At 37.0% G+C, this 21,915-nt stretch overlaps 1 protein-coding gene across 1 annotated transcript in view; it reads right to left on the bottom strand.

Annotated features, from left to right (window-relative positions):
• The window catches only part of ESYT2 (extended synaptotagmin 2), a gene marked incomplete at both ends in the record, with an annotated part of 84,669 nt that overhangs the window by 33,949 nt on the left and 28,805 nt on the right, over positions 1-21,915 (bottom strand). The window contains 5 exons of the mRNA XM_082015391.1: positions 10,813-10,902; positions 11,799-11,871; positions 17,609-17,685; positions 19,516-19,650; positions 20,542-20,583. Coding sequence (XP_081871517.1) covers positions 10,813-10,902; positions 11,799-11,871; positions 17,609-17,685; positions 19,516-19,650; positions 20,542-20,583 — 417 coding nt within the window. The remainder of the gene's footprint in view (positions 1-10,812; positions 10,903-11,798; positions 11,872-17,608; positions 17,686-19,515; positions 19,651-20,541; positions 20,584-21,915) is intronic.

The raw sequence follows: 21,915 nt of genomic DNA, 5'->3' as shown, positions 1-21,915 counted from the left end.
ATACAAAACAGAATAGTTTGAGTTGGAAAACATCTCTGGACATCATCCAGTCCAACATCTTTGCTCAAGGCAGAGTCAGCTAGAGCAGGTTAATCAGAGCTGTGTCCAGCTGGGTTTTGAACATCTCCAAGGATGGAGACTCCACAACCTCTCCAGGCAACTTGCTCCAGTACTCTATCACCCTTACAGTTAAAAAAACCCAAAACCAAAACCAACCAAAAAACCCAAAACCAAACAACAAACAATTCCTTATGTTTAAAAGGAAATTATTGTATTTCAGTTTGTGCCCATTGCCTCTTATCTTGCCACTAGAAACCGCTGAGAAGAGTCTGTCTCCATGGTCTTTACTTCCCCCATCAGGTATTTATATACATTGGTAAGATCCCTTCGAGCCTTCTCTTCTCCAGGCTAAACAAGCCCAGCTCTTGAAGCTTTTCCTGCTATGAAAGATGTCTAGTACCTTAATCATCTTTGTGGCCCTTCACCGGACTCACTCCAGCACGTTCATGTGTCTCTTGGACTCAGGACTCCAGATGATGTGTAGAGAGGAATGATCATCTCCCTCAACCAGCTGGCAATGCTCTTCCAAATGCAGCCCAGGGTGCTGTTCGCTGCCTTTGCCATAAGGGCACATTGCTGATTTCTCTTCACCCTTCTGTCCACCCAGACACTCCAGACCTTTTTCTGCAAAGTTGCTTTCCAGCCAGTCAGCCCTCAGTGTGTCCTGGTACGTGGGGTTATTCCTTCCCAGGCACAGGACTTTGCACTTCTCTTTGTGCCAGTAGGATTCTCATGAAGTTCAACATTTCTCCAGCTTGTCAAGGTCCCTCTGAATAGCAGCACAACTATCTGGTGCATCAACCAGTCTTTCCAATTTTAAGCAAGCAAACTTGCTGAGGGTGCACTCTGTCCCACCATCCAGAAGAGCCATGAAGATGTGCTGGCTCCAGTATTTACCGCTGGAGTACACCATTACTGACTGACCTCTAGCTAGACCTCATGTCACTAAACCACAACCCATTGAGCCTTAAGAGTTCACCTCTTTTCAGTCAAGCTTATCGTCCACTTATCTAGTCTGTACTTCATCAGTTTACCTCTGAGGATGTTATGGAAGACTGCATCAAAAGCTTTACTGAAGTCAAGATAAGCAGCATCCATTTCTCTCCTCTCAACCACCAAGCCAGCCGTCTTATCGTAGAGAGCTATAGGCTTGGTTAACCACAATTTCCTGTTCACAAATCCATCCTGACTACTCCCCATCACCTTCTTGTCCTTTCTCCCTTCTACCAGCATGATTGAGATCACTGCTTGGGCCCTGTGCTGTTGAATCGCCCCCCTGAGTCATCCAGTCACACTTAATGTTTTCCAGATCTCCTCCGGAAGTGGTGTTGGTGCCCACATGGAAGAGCAGCAGTGGGTAATAATCTGAGGGCCAGACAAGATTTAGCAGTCGACAACATCCTGAATCTGAGGCCCGGGCAAGCAGGAAACCTCCCAAGCCAATAGGTCAGGATGGTAGATGGGGGCCTCTGTCCTCTGTAGCAGAGAGTCACTCAGTACCATCACTTTGTCACTTCCTCCTGGTGCTTCAGTGAGGCTCAGGCTCTGCTGGCTCAGATGCTCCCAGGCCCTCCTATGCTACACTGGCCCAGAATCTGTTCCACAGTTGCAAATCTACAGGTGGCGTAGGAGTCATCTTCCTTGTCCCAGAAAATTTCCAGCTTTCCCAATCATGGGAGAATCCCATCCAGTTGTGCCTCCAGAATGTCAGATGTCCTGTTTCAGATGTCCCCTCTCTACAGAGAATCACAGTAGATGCATATGTGAGGGTAACTAACTTCAGCCTAAGCCATAGTTGTTCATATACATTTGTCGTATCTGAAACCAGACTGTCAGAATCTAAAGTGAAAAATACTATAGTACTTGTACAGAGACTGCTGACCTTCATCATTTTTCAGGTGAAAGCATGAGCATATCACTGGCTCCAGTACCATTTTGTATTCAATGTCTTTTTAAAGGTATCTCATTTAAAACTAGGTTTTGCCCACTTTCCACTGGAGTACTAGCAGGATTATTTTTAGGGAGTAAAGGCTGACCTACCTTATACAAGAAAAAGTACGTACTTGAACACATAATATGGATGAACTGATGGGCTCTGGAATTCACATCATCACTTACAACACTGTTATTTGACTATGTATCCATATTTTAATAAACACTAAAAGTTCAACTAGTACATCTGAAAGTTTCCTATACTTCTGAAAACATTGATTTTTCAAAAATGCTTTTGAGAGACTTAGGTTATCAGGCTTATTTTCAAACAGACAAAAAGAAGGTTATTTTTCATATTTCATTTTTCATTCATCCAGTTTGCTCACGAGCCAGTGTTGACGCAAAAATTCTACCTTTCTTCCTTCAAATTTATCTTCTATTAGCATGCAATGCCTCTATCAATTATACATCAGGCTGTCAGCCAAGCATTTACAAGTTGTGCATGAGACATGAACACACATTAGGAAAGCAGTTTTGTAATTAACATTTTCAGCAAGGGAATTCACAGTTAACAACTACATTGGAAGAGATCCTCTTCAGGTAGGTGGGAGGCTCTTTGCTAAGGCTCATCTACTGATGGAACGCTAGCAAGGCTAACTGGCAGTAATATCCTCCAGAAGGGATGAGATCTTACCTAAAACTCATATAATATACTGAAAAGTCTTTTTCTTCCCTTTTTTTCTTCTTCCCCCCCCTTTTTTTTTTTAGGTGTCATGGTTTCTTGTCTACATGACTATCAACTTAAAGTCATCATTTTTCTCATTTCCAAATGCAAAGAAAAGCTGTTAGAAATAATTTGTTATAAAACAAGTTATTTTACACTGGTATGTAAGCTTTACTTGTACAGTTCTACCATAACAATCTATGAGCTAAAACACACAAAATATTTATATTTAAGAAAACTGAAGGTAATTTCAGTGTATTTTTCTTAGACAATTAATGGCATAAATTATTAGTATATGTTCTCAAATCTCATGCTCATCTTAACTCTAAAAAAAGTTAAGAAATAAATAATTGAACGAGGATGAAAAGTCCAACTTAGCATGAATAACTTCAGTTTTGTACTACTTCCTCAATCCTGCAAACCCACAAATGTTTAAGTAGTAGAACATACAAGTAGCTTGGTAGTAGATGATAAGACTAACCACAACTTGTGTTTTCAGACTGGTTCCCATGTTCTAATCACAAGTTTTGACATTATATTATGTCACTCTTTAAAAACCTACGTAGGCTACCAAGGCTTTGGAAGAAGTAATGTTATACTGTTTTAAGACAAATAACCCAGTCTATTACGTTATTTATTCAATTTTTTATTATTCATAGGCAAATTAGAAGGCAAATACACACCATAAATACCTCAAAAAAGTGGTCCTTATCCTCAGGTCTTCATATCTGCATCCCATATTTAAGTTTTACATACTGATGTTTTCAGAATAAATAGAAAATGAGAAAATATTTGCATTTCCTTTTGATTTTTTCATGCTTTGTTTAATTATTGCATAAAAAAGTTAACATGGCAAAGTCCTGTGCTCTCCTAAATAGACATAAGCAAATTAAATGAATTGAGCAACATAATGCGTGTTGAAATTCAGCATTGAGAAACATCCATGTTTCAGTCTAGTGTGGGTATCACAGTGGTTTCTGTATTAAATGCCACAACCCAAAACAAAAGAACCACCTATGAGACACCACTGAGAACTGAAAGATTTTCAATTTATGTGACCAAAAAGCATTTCAAAAAGTCGTAACACAGCATATGAAACACATACAGCGCCTATGGTACAACCTCACTGTCAATACTGTGATTATTACACACCTCTTCTCAAAAACAAGGCTACTAATTCTGTCATCAGTCTTTAGACCATGAAGCATGTAAAAAAAAAATAATTACACAAAGAAATTGCAAAAACAGTGCTACCAACTTTGACCTTTTAGACAAGAAATGCAATTAGTACATATAATACCAGAAACTTCTATTCATCCACTTATTGTACAGGAATAAATACAAAGACAGAGCTCAGTTTCAGAAATGTTAAAGAGAAATCCTTTTCTATTCAAAGTTGGAGCTAAGAAATTAAAACCACATTACTAAGGCTAAGCAGTTTACAGGATTATTAGAAGAGCTTTGCAAATAAATCTGAAGCCATCTAATGTTTTGGAAGGAATACGAGCCTTCAAACTCCTGACATAAATCACGCTTTCACTATTTGGGCTTTGAAGGTAAGTTCTCCTTGCATACAAGATTTGCTACATTTGCCCACCACAGTGCTTCATTTCCAGTCCTACAAGACAACCCCAGCAGTAGTGAAGCAAACTGGCACTAACACACACACTCCAATCCTAGTCTACAGATATTAGTGACAAATGCTTTTTTTTCATGTTTTTTGGGGGTTTTTTTGTTTTGGTGTTCTCCCTGTCCCCATCACCCCCACATTCCTCTGAATAAGGTTGTTTCAAGTATGCACTTGTGGCTTCCAAACAAAATCAGACTTCAGCATAAAATACACCTTTTGTAACGTAAGAAAATAAGAGTTTTCCAAAAAACAAGACCAAGTTCAGGCAAAAAAAGCTTATACCTGCAGTAGTATGGAAATAGCACTGACAGCAGACAGACTCACAGTAGAGAGAGAAGAAAGTAGTCCAACTACAGTATTGCTTGATACGCAAGAGGGAGCCCTTCCAGACACAGTCCAGCCAAATAACAAGGATTTGCATTCTGCATTTTGTGCATTATGATGCCATGACTTGCTGGAGAAGAAGACAACCCCCTAACCTGTGGTTCTGAAAGTAAGTTAAAGCAACGTCACCACCCTAACACACTGAAGAACCCTATGGAAAAAAAAGAAGCAAGCAAAAGACTGACAGCTGATGAATCATTTTATGAAGCACTGAATATAAAAAAAAAAAAATTTCCATACTTGAAAAAAACTTTTGGCCTATAAACCTCCCAAATAGCTTAACAATATAATTTCCTTCTCTGTCATTGCTCTGAGCAATGCATAATTCTCCTAGTTTAGCTAAATTCAGGGAATGCCAGCTGGTTCTCTGCGGCAGAACTAACAGGGCACTGGAAAGACTGCATTCAGTATTTGTCACCAAGTGAAACTCTGCCAGGACCCAGCAATGATGTGGTGTCTTTCCACAACACATTGCAACTGAGAGAGGCGATATGCCTTGCAGAGACTCTTACCAGCCAGCTCACTGGCCTGGAGCAGTGCTTCAGACACCAGTTACACTTTCTGATGAAGTAGTATGTGTGTCATGTTACTCAAAGCTCTTTCAATTCTTCCTCTGCTCAGAGTAGTGAAAACAAATTATGCTTCCTCACTGAAAACCAAGAGATTTGTGTCTTATGGGGGCTCTGTACTTAGAACTAATGCAACACATACTTTGAAACAGTTTTAAAATATATATATATATATCTCCCTGCAGCCTATAATAAAAGGTAGACTAAAAACTGATGAGAATTTTTACATATTTGGTGTTCTCAATACCCTACATGCCTTTACAAAGGGAAAAGAATGTACTGGAATGCAGAATATAAAGGGCCATAACGGAAGCTCACAGCAGCACAAAAGGCAGCCTCTAAACACTGCCAACCTTGTGGCTTGATTTGTCTGCCATAGGCACTAATGATTCTCAGAAGAGAAGCCACAAAGTATTTTAAAGTGCTGATGAACAACTTCCTGTTAATCAAGTTATGGAAGTATAAGATTTCTGCAGGACAAATTTAAGCTCCACTACAGGGCACAATGACACAAATCCATGGGATAAGTTGTGTTTCTTCTCAGAAATTTATTAGAAGAGGACTCACATGCCCTCTTCCGTTATTGTGAATGGTCATGCAGAAACACAGTACAATTTGTCTGTCAGTAGAGCACAGCCCATTAACATTTATTTATCCAGGTGTTCCACAAACCCATTTAAAAGAGGTTAAAAAGTTTTGAAGGCATTTTTTGGATCAACTAAAAGCAAACCAAACAACATTCTTCTGCATTTTACATAACCACTTTATGTTTTTTTCCAGCAATTTCACTAGGACTCATTCTTCGTGCAAGCACTCCTTTTGAGTCTAATTTTCATCAGTACTGAAGATTTTGAAAGTCACATCCAGCACTGAATTTTCCAAAGGCAGCCAGTACTAAATGAAACTAAACCAATATTAAATAAATCAAAACTACAGTACAGAACCAATCTGTGAAGTGAGTAGAGGGAGAGCAGTGCTCAAGGAGGCAAGCAGAGGGCAAAACTGTGAACAAAAATGAGAGCTTTGGAAGAGTTGCCTACTTTTCCTGGAAGGCATCCTGTTTTTCCATTGTTTTTTTGGAACAATAATATTGGTATTTTCATGTGTCTGGTTTTTTTTTTTTTTTTAAAAAAAAAAAGAAAAGGGTTAGGTTAGGACACATCTTCAATATTAAGTATGCCACTAAACAAGCTTTTAAAATTTACCAATTTGTAGTACAACTATAAGCCATATACACTTCTATAACTGAACCAAAAATCAAAATAATTAACTATGTGATATTTTGTTCTAAAAGTAAAAGATAACTACACTTAGAGAAGCAGAATATATGGTAAATATATGTAATGTTAACATAATGAGAAACAATGGGAAAAACCTTACAAATCCCAACTATTTACACAGTGCTAACTTCCCTGTAGCATTGAACCTCAGAGATTTAAAAGACTACTTCAAAACATTAGCAGGCACATATTTCTCTCTCTTGAAGTCTCTTACATATTTGGATGTATTTCATAAGCCGATGAAACTTTTAGTACCTTCTTCACAATAATAGAAAAAAAATACCGTATTTAAAAAGCTTCATATGAAGTAAGAACTTGCAGCATCAAAAACTTCATGTGTTACTCAGAAATGTGAGACTGGTAAACTCATTAAACAACTATGTTTGGAACTATTAATTTAGGCAGCATTGCCTTATATAGTCATTAAGGCCAGCAAACAGATGATACAAAGCAAGAGGAATTGTTGCCAGTTACTTTAGGCTGGAAAACATGAGAACAAAAATCTAATGCTAGCTGCCAACTAATTCCTCTTCTGTTCTAACAAAAATATTGAAGAAAAGCTTTCCTTGGCTGCAGCCACTTGCTCTAGTAAGAGGGTAGTATCTGGTTATTGCTATAATAAGCATTATTTTACATTTTTCTACAGAATTTAGAAAAATAAACACCAACACAACACACTGCAGAGGGAAGAGAAGTCTGCTTGGAAAAAAATAAACATCCATGTAGGACTGTCAAAATTATGGAATAATTTGATTCAAAGACACATTTTTTTGAACAAGCCACCCTTAAGTTTGCTCAGACCTTGACCACTAGCTTAGTTTTTAAATGAAAAGAGGGTGAAAAATGCTTCTAATATTTGTGTAACTGAATACTTTTAGGGAGGGGTTGACTTCAATTTTCATACTCCAGTCTACTTCCCATCCTTTTCTGTCCCACTAAGTCAACTAGACCCTTAATAAAGTGGCAGGGCGGTAGAAGTAAAGACAAAATTACTCTGGACAAAGTTTTTCCCAAAGTGACGTGTTTAGAAAGCTACTGATGACAAATGAGAGGTGTTTCATTTGATATATTTTCAGTTTACTGTCTCAGGGTGCAAGTTGTCTGAGTTAAGCACTTAGCGAATGCACAGCGCTTACGAGTGGATCAGGGACAGAAAGGCTTGAGCACAGGTACCACAGCTGACTGGAGAGATATCGGAGAGTACCAAAAATGAAAGCTCCAGACAAATGCTACCAGAGCACAATACTGGGAGTGGGAAACAGAGGAATTGCTTACAAGCACGCCTGCTGCTGATCTCTCCCTCCCTATCCCCTGCCAGCTTTCCTACCTCTTCCCTAGAAAGCAACAAAGCAGCGGTAGATACAGGAGGTACCCCAGGAAATCCAGACGTACTGCATAAGGTCATGGCTCTGGCACACAGCGTGCCAGGAAGGCTCTGCAGAGGAGTGCACACTGGTTTCTTTCTTGGCGAATACAAAACAGAACTTAGAGAGACAACACAAACCACATCTACAACAGGAAGTAATGTCATTTCTAATCCTATAGAAAACGAGAAATATGTAAAGCCTGTGTCCACACAACTAAACTCTTCTCCTTGCTCTTCCAAAGCAGAGCGTTTGCATTTAACTTATTTATTGGATGGTCCCTGTAATGAGCTGGGCACTGTACTGAGTCTGGAAATTGTTTGGGAGAGCAGTAAATAGCAAAATAGTATCAGAGAGTATGCTAACAATTACACAGTACAGGCTACCATAAGGCAGTGTTCAATCCTTGTCATGGCTCTGCTTAGTTTGTTAGTATAAATATGAACATTAACAGATGTCCTACATTCATACTGCTTAGCCAGAGGGTAAAAATGAGACAAAACTTAAGCAGACATCTCCTAATGTTCAGACTCACTTCAAAGAAATGTGTGGAAATTTGGTTCATTCCAATGTACTTCCCCAAACCTTTCCAAATAAGAGCAATGATTTTTTTATCAGTTTTACGTGAACTATTTCACTTTCACAAAAAAGGTCACTAAATTATCCACAAAACATTTCCAAATTCTTACACATTTTACTAAGATTTAGGTCTACATTCCCACTACCCAAGCACACATGGTTTCTTTAGACAGATGAAACAAGCCACATAAATGACAAGTGACATGAGAAGTTTTTCCTAGGCCATATATAAACACCCATACAAACCTATCTTTTCATCAAGTTAGCAAAAATTTATCACGGGACATTTGTTCAAAAGGATGGTGTTACAAGAATCTGATTTCATTGAAGCAAATAATAACATACCTTCTAAAGTTGTTCAAAGAACACACTTGCAGCCCCCAAACCTTGAAAACTAGATCAATTTTTTAGAGTTGCAGCATGCTAAGGAAACCAAGATGATCAATCTGAGACAGTTTCAAAGTGCCTAAACCCATATACTTGCAATTTATGACCTGGCATATTCTGAAATTGTTAAATCTTGACATCCTAAGTTTTACTCTTTAATTAGAAGATATCCAAGGAACAAAAGTTTCCAATGGGAAATATACTTCTGATTAAGAGATGGAAACAATTAATTTCTTCGAAGAAGTTTGTGTAGCATAAGAATTTCCATGACGTTCACATTTTCTATTAAGCTCTATTACTGGTACTTATTAAAAGCAGTATCAAACTTCAAACTGTTGAAACTGCCTTACACACACAAATATACAACATCAAAGACTTTTCTGCCAGCAAATGGGCAATATTTATTATGTTCTTCTTGATATTTTTCTAAAATAAGACTGTTAGACAAATTTTGCAACATCTGTGAATTTTTTTTGATGCATTTGTAGATTAAAAAAAGAAATTTCCTGAAAGTAGTAAAACCTAGACTAGAATTACTGTCATATTTTATAAGATTTAATTCAATTAAAAATGTAGAGTATTTGCTACTTGTTTTCAGACACTGAAAATTACGGTTGCAATCTATCTTCTGTTCTTCTACCAATGCCATACAAGTTACCAACAGACCTACTGGTAGCTTGTCAGCTAATCTTACCTATGAGATTCATACTACAGTAGTATGAATTGAAGTAAAACAATCACTCCAAGGTAGTGGAGCCTACACAAGCCAGGTTTCCAACTTTCAAAAACTATATTAGTTTCAAACTTCACACTTAATTTAAAAAAATCATTATTTAAATTCAGCATGAAAAGGCAAGACAGCTGTATAAAACACAACTATTCATGAAAGTAACTATCCGGTAATTTGTGATACGCCAGGATTCAGAAAAGTTTGTGGCCTCAGAAAACTTTCCTTAACTAATTTTCTTTTAATTACTCTTAAGTTTTATTCCTCTTCAGTAAGCTAAGAATCATTCTCTAATTGTCTTAATTCAACAAAATTGAGATATGTCTGGAATGACTGCAACACTATTGAATCCTGCAATAACGCGCATCATTTTGGTGCCAGACTCCATGATTCAAATTGATACTGGCCAAGCCAAAAAGTCCACAGTCACTTTCATTGTTGTTTGGGTAGGAAAGAACAGGGGACTTTAGGAAAGATTTCCAATTAAGCATTTTCATACCAGCACCACTGCTGCCTTACCTTTGTTTTGCTATTATTCCTGCCCAAATGTACACTTTAGCCTAGCATGTCTTTTAATTGAATTACATGACACCCTCTCCCCCTCCAACTTCTGCTACTGTCATGGTTTTTAATTCCAATTTCATCTCACTCTGTGCTTCATCCATTCTCATACTTGGGTCACTGGTAAATGTAATGGAAATTGCCCACATGCTATTTAGGATAAAAACTTCAATTGTCATAGTGGGTAAGCTCAATACACCCATTCTGATTTTAATTTGTGGTAACACCAGCACGGTCTTCAAAACAACTTTGCACAGATCTTGTGGAATTTTAACTTAGACCATGCTCTCCTGCAGACTGTCATGAGAAACAGCAACAAAAGCTTTTTTACAAACAACCTAAATGGTATCTGTTGATCTTCCCTTATCTAGCAGACTTGTAAGAAAAATTTGAGAGATTTGACAGAACACATTTTGTAATTCCAAGTTAATCATTATTCATCTTGGTTTCTTCCAGTATTCATAAAATTTGTCCACTATTTTTCTGGGAAATTTCAACGAAATGGCAGCAATTTCCCAAGTTCCTTCCTTTTGCTGCTTAATTCTTGATCCATCACTTTCTGACTACTGCCATCAGCACTCTAAAATGAATAGAAACAGAGATAAAAGTACTTACAGGTTTCCTAAGGAAAAAAAGAGATAGTGCTCCAATTAGGGGCATGTCTCCAATTAGTGGTTCCAGGATAACCCTCATAGTGCCATGTATCTGCGGAAGGGGAGGGAAAAAAGGCAATAGAATTGACTTTAGTTCAAATTTTAAATAAAATTTATTCACTGGCAATGCTCACACTTCTAATTCATTAAATTCTTCATTATGGAAGAATTTTACATATATAGTTTTAAATGTCATCCAAATAAAAAAAAAAAAAAAAAAAAGAACGCAGACCCTAAATAGTTGAGCTTACAAATTCACTACATTCATCTACATGATGATGTGTCATTTTAGTGGTAATTTTGCTGAAAACATGAAGTAGATTATTTATGCAGCTTAACGTAAGCAAACATGGCACAAACCAATACAAGCACATCCACAGATATTAGAACAAAAGTAGGTAAATGTTTATAGGTATGTCAAGACACAAAAAAAATTATACTGTTTCTCCTCATTAGAGAGAGAAATTTGTTATCAGACAGTTAAGAAAATTTGCGAAACAGTCTCAGAAGGCAAGGCTACTAATAATAATTGCATCTAAACTAACAACTGTATCTAACACTCAAATATTTAATAAAACAAACTTCTAAGCTTCACGTTCCTTTTATGAACCTACACATCACATGAACATTGGCTTGACATGAACTATCTCGATCTTTTCCAGTAGCAAATGTTATACACTATATATTATTAATATATAGCACTTTTATATAAATATATATTTGTATGTTATAAATATGTAATGATACGCATTTAAAACAGTTCAGGAATTTACCCTTTCAGCTAAATCATGTTACTTAAATTATTATACAATATCAATATTATGCAACTGAGAAAAAAAATAGTAAGCAAATCTACACAATTAGTGGTTCCTTCTTACAAACTATTTTACCAGAAAATAAAGATTCAATGATGACTATGTCAAAATCAAAAGAAAAAATTAATTTCACCTGTATACTTTTCACACCAGCTCTGCAGAAGTATCTCTTGATCTCCAAATCAATTTCACAATTTCCAACAAAACTAAAACAAAAAAGAAAATATGCATTTCATTTTTGTGAACTAAACGACAATACACTGTTAGTTCTATTCTGCACTGCGATGAAAATTTTGTATCTCAGTCTGCACACAAAAAAATGCACATTAAAACATTACAACATATAACAAAGTCAAGATTGTTAAAAAATTACATCCCACTCAAAGCATCACCACTGTCATCAAATACACTCAGAAATTAACACAACAAGGTATGTTATCATCTCCAGAAGAATACATGAGAGAAAACAAACAGGTAGCCTTACTTTTGGGAAATAAGAGACAAAGAATTCATGCTCCATTTTGGGAAAGCTGTTACATAGGCCTCATTGATAGCACATGTTCCCAAATCCACTCTCATCTAATATAATCACGAGAAGCACTAGACAGAGATGGTTATTTTGCTAAAAATCAAAAGTTGTCTGAAATATTCAGACTTGCAAAACCAGTCATATTTAGAAACTCAGTAAGCTGGGCATGCTGAGCTGGATGAGCCACTAAGCAAGGTTTAAGCCAAAAACAGTTGAGCCCTTTCTGAAGGGAGAGGAGGGAGCAAGCAAATTAGAAAATAATATATTAAAAACAGTGCAAGTTTTTCCCTGAACAGTTCTTGCATACCATTTCTGGGTGCACCCATTACTGGGTCAAGGGCTTGAAATTTTGCAGATGCTGCCCTGTATCTGAGATAGGTTTGTAGATGATGGTAAAAAAAGCCTCATTTATTTTGCCCATGCTACAAGGCTAAAAGATTAGTTGCACACAGCTCAGACTACAAGTTTAGCAGCTGCTTTTCCCGAAGCTCTGTGCAGGTCAAGCGTGTACCAGCAGAGTTGAGCAGGTCTTTTCCAAGAACTGCTGCTCCTGTGAGCCACACTGGGTCTGAAAACAAACTAATTCTGAGACTCAACAAGGAATTTAGGAAGAAAGCTTGAGACTGATTTAGCAAGGGAAAAAGGCAATGATTCTAGAGGATGAGAGGAAAAAACAAAAAAACCAAAAACCAACAGACTGAATACCAAGCTACAGCTAGGGAGAGACTGGCTGGGCAAGCAGGCTGGTTAAGAAGATACAGGTTATAAGGAAAGTACAAATGAAATCTGAATGGAAGGAGTAACTAAGTGGGGAGACAGAGCAGCTTAAAGCCAGACACTGATGGGGGTGGAGGGTGGTGGGGACAGTGGGCTGTGGGGGTGTGGAATACATTTCCGCTACAGGACACCCTGTTCCAGATTCTGCAGTACAGTCCAGGCTTCCTTGCCTTCGGTTCCCCAGACCTAGCCTGTAAAGTGAAAAACTGTTCAGCCATGTTTAGGAGTGTGATGGAATCTTATTACAGAAATGCCTGGGAAATTATGAACAAAATGGACTTGCTCTCTCTTCATGGGATCCATTTTAGGATCAAGTGAAGATAAATTACTCTCACAGTAAGAGCAGAACAACAGGACCCCTGTGCCCTCCCTGTTGACAACTGATGTCCACAAGGTCCTATCAAAAGGAAACTAATGTGAAAGTTGCTGCATTCAGGATATCCATTATTCAAATCGCCTGTAGTCTCCTGTGCTCTGTGTCTGATGGTGCTATCTATGGGATTTCAAGCAAATGCAAATCTTATCAATCCCTTAAACAGACATAAACAATAGTTCTGAGACACTGTTGTAAGTGTCCAACACTGGAATTTATTTTGGACTATTCAGAAGATAACAGTATGCAGAGTCATTTTGGTACAATGACCAGTTTGGGGAACTGGAAGATGACAACATGACAGGGATCTCTGTGAAAGGAAGGTGACCATTGCTTTCCCTGGAAAGAATGTAGTGTGACTGTACAGTTTAAAAATAGGTATATAATTTTTAATATACAATTTAAAACTATGTAATTTCTATTTATACCTATCTATCTATACAAATATATACACACATAAAAATAAAATTACATAACAACATGACACAGAGCAGCAAGTTCAATTTAGACCTGCAATTAAAACCTCAGTCTTGGCACTTTGTAGCATCAGAACTATTTGTGTTATGAAGACTGGGAAGCAACATGTTCGTTTGAAAATCTGTAATAATACGATGACAAACTGAAATAGAAATAGTGAGAAACTGCATTTGAGGGTAGTAAGTCAACAACTTTTAACCTTCTAATACAGTTAAACATGGTTTTATCCCCTAAGATATTTGGCTGGGTCCATTAACAGTTGATGCCATACAGAATTTGATTGTAACATAACATACAACTTGAAGGCTCATTAGTAAGCAAATTCTATACATTCAGGATCATAATATCCCAGAAACATGTATGACCTCTGTAGTATACAGATCACTAGAGAGATTAGTTTAATGAGAACAGTCTTGTAAGAATACAACAGCAGCTGTACTGCAGCAGATCAGAAGCACAGCATAGTGTATGTGGTCATTGTAGCCCACAGGAGATACCCAGAAGAAAAACAAAGATCAGGACAAACATATTTTCCAGACTACAGTGATCTATGATTGTGTACTTTTGACTATCTTCATGGTTTTTCAGAAGGTTTTTTGAACCCATTTTCACCTCTGTCTTCTGCCAGTACAATGGCAGTGAGTTTCTTCATTCAAATATGCCACATGAAAAAAAAAACACCACACTTGAATGTGTTTAAATCTGCAGCCCACTATTCTTTTAGTGCCTCTATTTTTAAGTATAGTGAGAAGGTGAAAAAACTCAGTTTTATGCTATCAACAAGTATTTCCTCAATCTCTCAATCTTTTTTGGCTTTCTTTACTACAGTTTACATTTAATTTGACAGAGTTTATCTTGGTTGATATTGATCCATAACCTTTAATTTTCCCCAAGTGTTTACTACATTCATGCACACTAGCAAATGTTAAGATTTCTATTTATTAACAATTTATTTACACTTCATCTGTATTTGCTCAAGTAGTTGAAACTCTTCCTTCAGACATCCTTGTCACCAGAAACTAGACTTCTAAATTGTAACACAAGTTTTGACAATTTTTTAACATAAAGCTCACAGTAAATAAGAGAAAGGTAAAGTGTTTCCTTTGCAAACATTGTCCTGAAATTGAATCTTTAAATACATTTTCCAGTAACTGCTTTGTAGATTACCCAGTCAAGCTGCTTACAAGAGTAAAGTTCTTAATTGGATCCTGAGCAATGCACAGGACTTGTTTCAGAAGGCTATGAAAAACCTGAAGCAATGATGATAATGCACTCAATATTCCTGCAGGAACAATAAAAACTAAACCAGAACACACTCCTTTTGCAATTAAACTTAAAAGTAAACTCCAAAAAAACCTCAAGGAAGATGCAAAAAATACTAAAGAAGTGTTTTGGAGACACACTGAAACTACTTAAATGTACTGTATGGAAGGTCCAAAGCAAATGCATATACCCCATCACAAACAACTGACAGCAGAAAGGGCTACAACTGACAGCAGAAAGGAAGCCACAGGTGAAACAGTAAAACAAAAGGAGATTATTAAAGAATAATTTTATTTATTTAAAAAAAAAAAAAAATCTTTCCCTCCCTCCTGCCACACTGCCCCACAGGGCTTGGCTTAGTACCGCTGTTCTTACGAATGCTTAGAGAGATTGTTTTCCTTCTCAACTGTATTTAGGGAATGAAGGGTTTATAGAAAGCTCCTAACTTTAAATTTAAAAATAAATTAAAATTAGAACAAACTAATTTAACTGGAGATTAAAATCTATGAGGATAAATACTCTGCAGGATAGCCTTTTCTCCAGCAGTAAGACTGTTCTTTATAATCTTGCAAAACTGAACTAAAGTTGATTCCCTACAAAATTGTTTAGGGTTTGTATTTGTACATAACTTCTATCTAAACGTACCAGGAACAGTTATCACAGAGACTCTTATTCTTCCTTCCTTTTACTATTAAAACAATCCCAGTGATGGACCCTTAGAGAACATTTACAAAAATAAAAAATAAATCAAACAGTAACAATTGATACTGTCTTAAATACGCATGAGTAAAAGCCTTTGAAAAAGAGCCCTTTCCCAATGAGAAGGTGTCAAGGACAAGTCCTAAATACAAAACGGAACATCCTTTGATGGTGGCTTTTTCTAAGCCTCAGTTGCTAGAAGCTATGATAGTCACTCCACAGCTCTCCTGTTTCAGTTGTCTTCCTGGAAGACCATGGCACTGGTAGAGGGACAGGCTGTTGGGGTAAATGAACACCTAGCCACCTCAGCACTATTGCCCTTATTTAAACCACTTCAGAAGTTTATTTCAGCCTTTTAGACTGGATTCTACTCCAGCTGTTATCACTTCTCTAAGTAGATTGCAATGTAATGTTTTATGTTTATCTGTCCAAATCTACTTCATGAAGGTGAGCAGGACAAAAAAAGAAAAGAAGAAGAAACACTAGATTTATGCTCCCCTCCTGGGGGAATAATTCTGCTTTAAAGGGAAGAAGTGGTCTTGGGAGACTTGGCCCCTCAAATGCCTCAAAACTAGCTTCTCAGAAACAGCTGCTCTGCACTGTGTCCATAGTGGTCAGACAAGTTTGTTTTCCTGACAGCTTAAGTCTGACAAGGTGAGGTTATTCTCACAGCTGCTATCAAAAGTGGCAGCAAAGGGAAAGCTGGAGGAAACGTCTCCATTAGAGCTAACAGCATCCATCCAGTGAAACAAGCTCTCAAGAGACAATCCTGCTGTGTTTTGTCCAGTGACACCAATACCTGATTTGGATAGCTCTCATTTTCCTACAGAAATAAAATGATTCAATTCAATAGAGACTGGGCCCTGCTCACAGATGTAGCCCCCACCTGCCTCTGAAACCCAGGAAAGGATGCAGCAGCATCTTCTCTTATCACTCTGAGCTTTGATGAAGAAACAGTCTTCAACATAGCTGGGATTTAGCTAAATAATTCAAAATTAGGAATAACCACATTCAAACTTTGAAAGTAACTCCAGAAAACAGAAGCTGAGAGGCCCTATTATACTTCTGCTTACTGTCAGGGAAGCAGCAAGAAACCCAGAAAGCTGCTCAACTGTCAGTGACTGACAAGTCTGACCTTTCCACAAGCTACAAACAGGCAAAAGGACTCACTGTAACACATATCTATGATAGTCAAATATAAAAACATTGCTGGGTTCACTGACTGTACTTTCAAAAATCTCTGTAATTGTGTTGAGAAAGACTTTGGCAAACACTGGGTAGATCTATTTATAAACCTATATAACAGAGGTCATGATGAAAGGGCAAAGAAACCTGAAGCAGCGGAGCATAGTCACTCTGGCATTATATAATACATAGATTTACTTCAGTTAGTGGTATGAGTACAAGTACTTTGGTAACTATGATTCTCTTTTTCTAATACTGTGCTTATAAAAAAATATAAGTAACTGAGAAAAGTAAAACGTGCAACCATCTTATATCCTAAGTTTTAGACTTGACTAAACTTTATGGCAAAGTTTTAATACATTAGGAAAAATATCCAATGATAGTGCTTTAGGTTTGCAAAGTATTTTTTTATTAACCAACATTACTTTAATGATGCAGTCACACTGACCTGATATACTGTTTCCCTCAGAGAAATGCTATTTACAGCATGCAGTTCCTTCCTCCATTCATACACAATTAGAACTAACTACATTTGCGTAACGAAGCAATTCTTCTCATTCCAGTCCAACATAACTGCCGAATCAAACAAAGCACATATTCTAAACCATAGGCACCATCATGACATGATAATACAGTTTACCTGATTTGAAGATCCAAGATGATCTGCCTTTTGTCCACATTTTCAGTGTATACTTTTACACCATTTATCCGCAGAGGCTGAAACAATGAAGCAAGTAAGATTTGCATCCTTCTATTGAAGTACACCATATTAAACTCAACTTCAAGACAAAGGTAAATATACCCATATACATGCCTAAAGTTAAGAATTTACTATAAGCTTTATTAAAAGGTGTGAAGCAAAGCTATCAATTTAGCTCAAAATGTTATTTCAAGGGTAAAAATTACCTTGCTAGGATCGATTCAACCACAACCCTTCTTGCAATTATCCTGGGTTTAGACTACTAGATTTCAAGATTTAGCAAATATTTAGTATCAAGTTTTCCCTCTCCTCCCAACAAACATCTCATTTCTCTGTACTAGTATATGTCTAGCACTCCCAGACAAAGTGTTCTTTCCTGTGCAACCAGAACTTTACAAGCTAAATTTAATTCACAAAAATGTAGTTGCCTTAAGTGGAATTTAGTCTGAATAGATGGAAAATAATCAATAATCCCGACAAAAAGTTGATGTAAACCCCTCTGCGCTCTCTCTCTAAACCACTCAGCACTCTCTCTCTCCTTTTTGTCAATCTTACAGGAGCAACAGATCTCAATCAAACCCTCCCAAGATTCAAACGTTCATCAAATACTAGGTGGGAGAGAATGCCCAATGGCTCTTCTTAGCACCACCTCCTGTCCCATTTTGAGTTTTTCCTTTCTGGAAAATTTGTGATATTTCTATTTACAACTTTTTAGTAATTTAAGTAAAATGGAAATCTCGCTGCTCTCAGGTTCCCACTGTGTTTGTGACTGAGCAGTTCACAGGATGCAACTGAATTAAGGCTGCAATTTAAAGTAAGAATAGCTGTTTCTCATGTCCAAGATAACTCGGTCCATCTGCATAAGCATACAGAGGTATGGAAGCTAATTTAAATTCTACTTAAAATTAGTGTGGCTTAAAAGCAATGGTATTCTACAGTCTGTAATAAAGGTGTATCTAGGGCAGGACAGAACCCCTGTGTAAAAGGATTTACAACTGCAAAAAAAACCCCAACAAACACAAAAGGTGCAGTAAAGTATAATGAAATGTAATATACATGAAATAGTATAGAGAAAAATAATTCCCCTTCATCACGCCTGAAACTTAACTTCAGTTTTTGTAACATTCAGAGGAGAAGGGGCAGGGGGGAAAGACTTTTAATCCTTACTTAAAATCCCATGTGTAACAAGCAAGAGGAATATAAAAGACAACTTCACAAAAAAGCTGTTAAAGCTACATCTCGACAGAAGTAAAGTTCTGGTTGATACAAGTAAGAGTAAGTAGTGCCGAACTTATTGCAAGCAGATGTAACTCATTCATACCTTGGACTGGTCAAACAGTAAGAGTTGTATGCTATAACCCCTTCTTTCACAGGGCCGAACAGAAGGTAAACACCTATCTGCTCCTTGATACTATGTTACGTGCAGTCCTTTGGAAAGCTGAGCCAGCAGCCTTGTCATTGGACTCAGTACATAACATGATTAAAAGTTCATCTTTTAGAACAAAGGTAATTGCACTTGGATCACCTGACAAAAAAAGGATAACAGTCCCTGCTCACTTAATGTGAAGCATTACATGATCAGTACTAAAATCATGTTGCTATGAGATCTTCACATAATTAGGACTTGCTATACTTTAAGCCTTTTCCCAGTTCTCAGGCAAATTTCTGAAGCAGAGACCCCAGGAAAAAAAAAAGCCACAAATGGTTTTATTTTAATGTTACAACATAAACCAGAATCAGCCTACCACCAAGTGTCACTGAGAAATATTTTTGTGTAGATTTAAACAGGCTACATGAAATCAGTATGTAAGACAAAGCCTCTTGGAAAAACTTCACCAGACACTGACCTGATGACCAATATCAATCTTTGTAAAACTGAAGGTACTTAGGTGGTTGTTTGCTCCTCTTACTGCTGGTTCTATGGTCTCCCGGAATAGTTTCTCAATGAATTGGCAAATAAAAGGCCACATCTGTTTTACAGTCTAAGGGGAAAAAGAAAAAAATCTACATGGAACACAACGTCACACGTAACAAAAAAAATATTCTTCAAGGTACATGTAAGAAATGTTGCACAAGAAGTTTTAAACATACAAGTTTTCTATGCGGTACATTGCAGATGTAAGAACTGGTCCCTTTTTACATACAGGAAAGCTTTCTGGAATTCTCAATTTGTGTGGTTTATACATTTGCACAAATCTGAAGCACTGGAGGAGAGGAAAGACAATATCTTTTATCCTATGAATACACATGCATTCAGCACTGATGCTGAATGTTGGGGAGAAGGGTGAAAAGAGTTAAGTTTATTTGCATGTAAAGAGAAGAATAAGAAAAAATGGGTCAAGTGAATTTCTTAAATACACACATAAGGTATATAAATGTAAAAAATACAGTATTTTACTGCCCATATCTGCAAATTCGATATTGTTTCTTTTTTCTATTTTTTAATTAACTCATGTTATTCTATGCTCTTTGAGTGGAAGACATTTTTAGAAAATCCAAGCTACGTAGATCTGGATCTTAGATTACCACACATACAAATCAAAACTGCAAAATTGATTTATTTTTAGATTGTAGGTCAGGAACCTCCAGTAACTGGAAAGTATCCCAGACAAGTAGAACATAAAAGACTGTGTTTACAGCTGCTATGACTTCCACACAATTATAGCTGTCATTATTTTAACTTAAAGTCACTCTCCAAAACTTAGATTTAGTTTTTGTTGTGACTGACTGGATCAATGACCACAAGCTTCAAGTGTATGAAGAGCACAGAAAGTTAAAACTGCTCTGCCTCACCAGTTTTGTTTTTTTTTTTTAATCTCAGATTTCCCTCCTCCCCCTTCCCATATGGAAGTGATGCTAACAACTACCCTTACCTTGTTGAGCCACTCTGCCCTCTCTGTGTCTGGAAAATGGACCTAAAAAAACCAAAACAAACACACACACAAAAAATTAATAGAAAATACAAAACACGTTTTTGTTAATCATGTCCAGTCATTTATAACACAGGAAAGCTTATGGATCTCCCTATGAGCAATGTATACAGTGAACAACGTATTTAGTAGTTAATATTCTTGACTAAAATATTAGAATTCAAGCAGATAAAACACGAAATAATTTCTGAACTACAGAGCTACAAGTCCAAGCATATATTTAATAGTGGCATCTGGAATAGAGTATTGCTTTAATACCATAAACAAACTTAAAATTAAAAAAAAAAAAAGCAAAGCTGACACTGCTAGTGTCAACCAAATTTACCTCTTACATTTCAGGGGTCTTTCACATGACATACAACTGCCCAAATCCTGACTGCATTTCTATTTCTTTTCATTCATTCATGCCAGATCTTTTGCAATATCAATCAATTATGGCTAGAAATACTTATTCAGTGAAGCTGAAGCTCAGGAATATGGATTTAATTCTACCAAAAGCCCTTCAAAAGACATTTTCAGTGTTTTCTTTTCTTAAAGAACTTCAGAAATCAGTGAGAGACAGAAGGATGACAGTATACACATGGGATGGAAAGTACCCATCACAACAGGAACACATCAGTTAAAGGCTGGAAGAACAGAGGCAGTTTTCCAGACACAGAAGGAAAGCACAGGTAATAGCTTTACAACCTGCAGACACACACAAAAAGAAGTTAAAAACCTGAAGCAGTTCAGTAGAAGCAGAGTTACCATTTTTTTACAAACTAACAACTTCTCCAGCAAGATGCAAATCACACTTCTGAAACACAAAGAGCCTTTCAACACACTAAAAAACTGTGACCTACATATACTGACTTCTGTGAAGCAATGTCACTACTTAACTGAATCGTGAAGTCTTAATCTCTTCATAGCATAACAGATTGTACCACTGGTTTTAACAGCAGTGCCTACTGGTTATTTTTATTACATATATCCCAAACGGGAACAGTCAGTTAAGTACATACATTTAAACTGTACTTCCAACAAGCTGGATTTGAAAGCAAGCCTCGCTAATGATTTGTTGTTTTGTTTTCATTAAATTCTTGCATTAACAATCAGAACTAACATATTCTTGAAGGTACTCAAGTTACCTTCACAGCAGTTCTTATTTTCGTCTAAGCATCCATGTTTTAGTTACGCCGGAGAATTGGCCCCTACAGCATAATTAATAGTCACTTTTTTCTCCGGTCTGTCTGTCTCTCAATATTCCCAGGTCCATAACTAAGGTAAGCTGTATGTTCTTACACGTTCTTAAAGAATTACCAATACTGCTGTCTTTCA

The sequence above is a fragment of the Phaethon aethereus genome (genome assembly GCF_964289735.1).
Source record: "Phaethon aethereus genome assembly, chromosome: 2".
Classification (NCBI taxonomy): Eukaryota; Metazoa; Chordata; class Aves; order Phaethontiformes; family Phaethontidae; genus Phaethon; species Phaethon aethereus.
The sequence above is the reverse complement of the archived record's forward strand: the minus strand, read 5'-3'. Positions and strand labels throughout refer to the sequence as shown.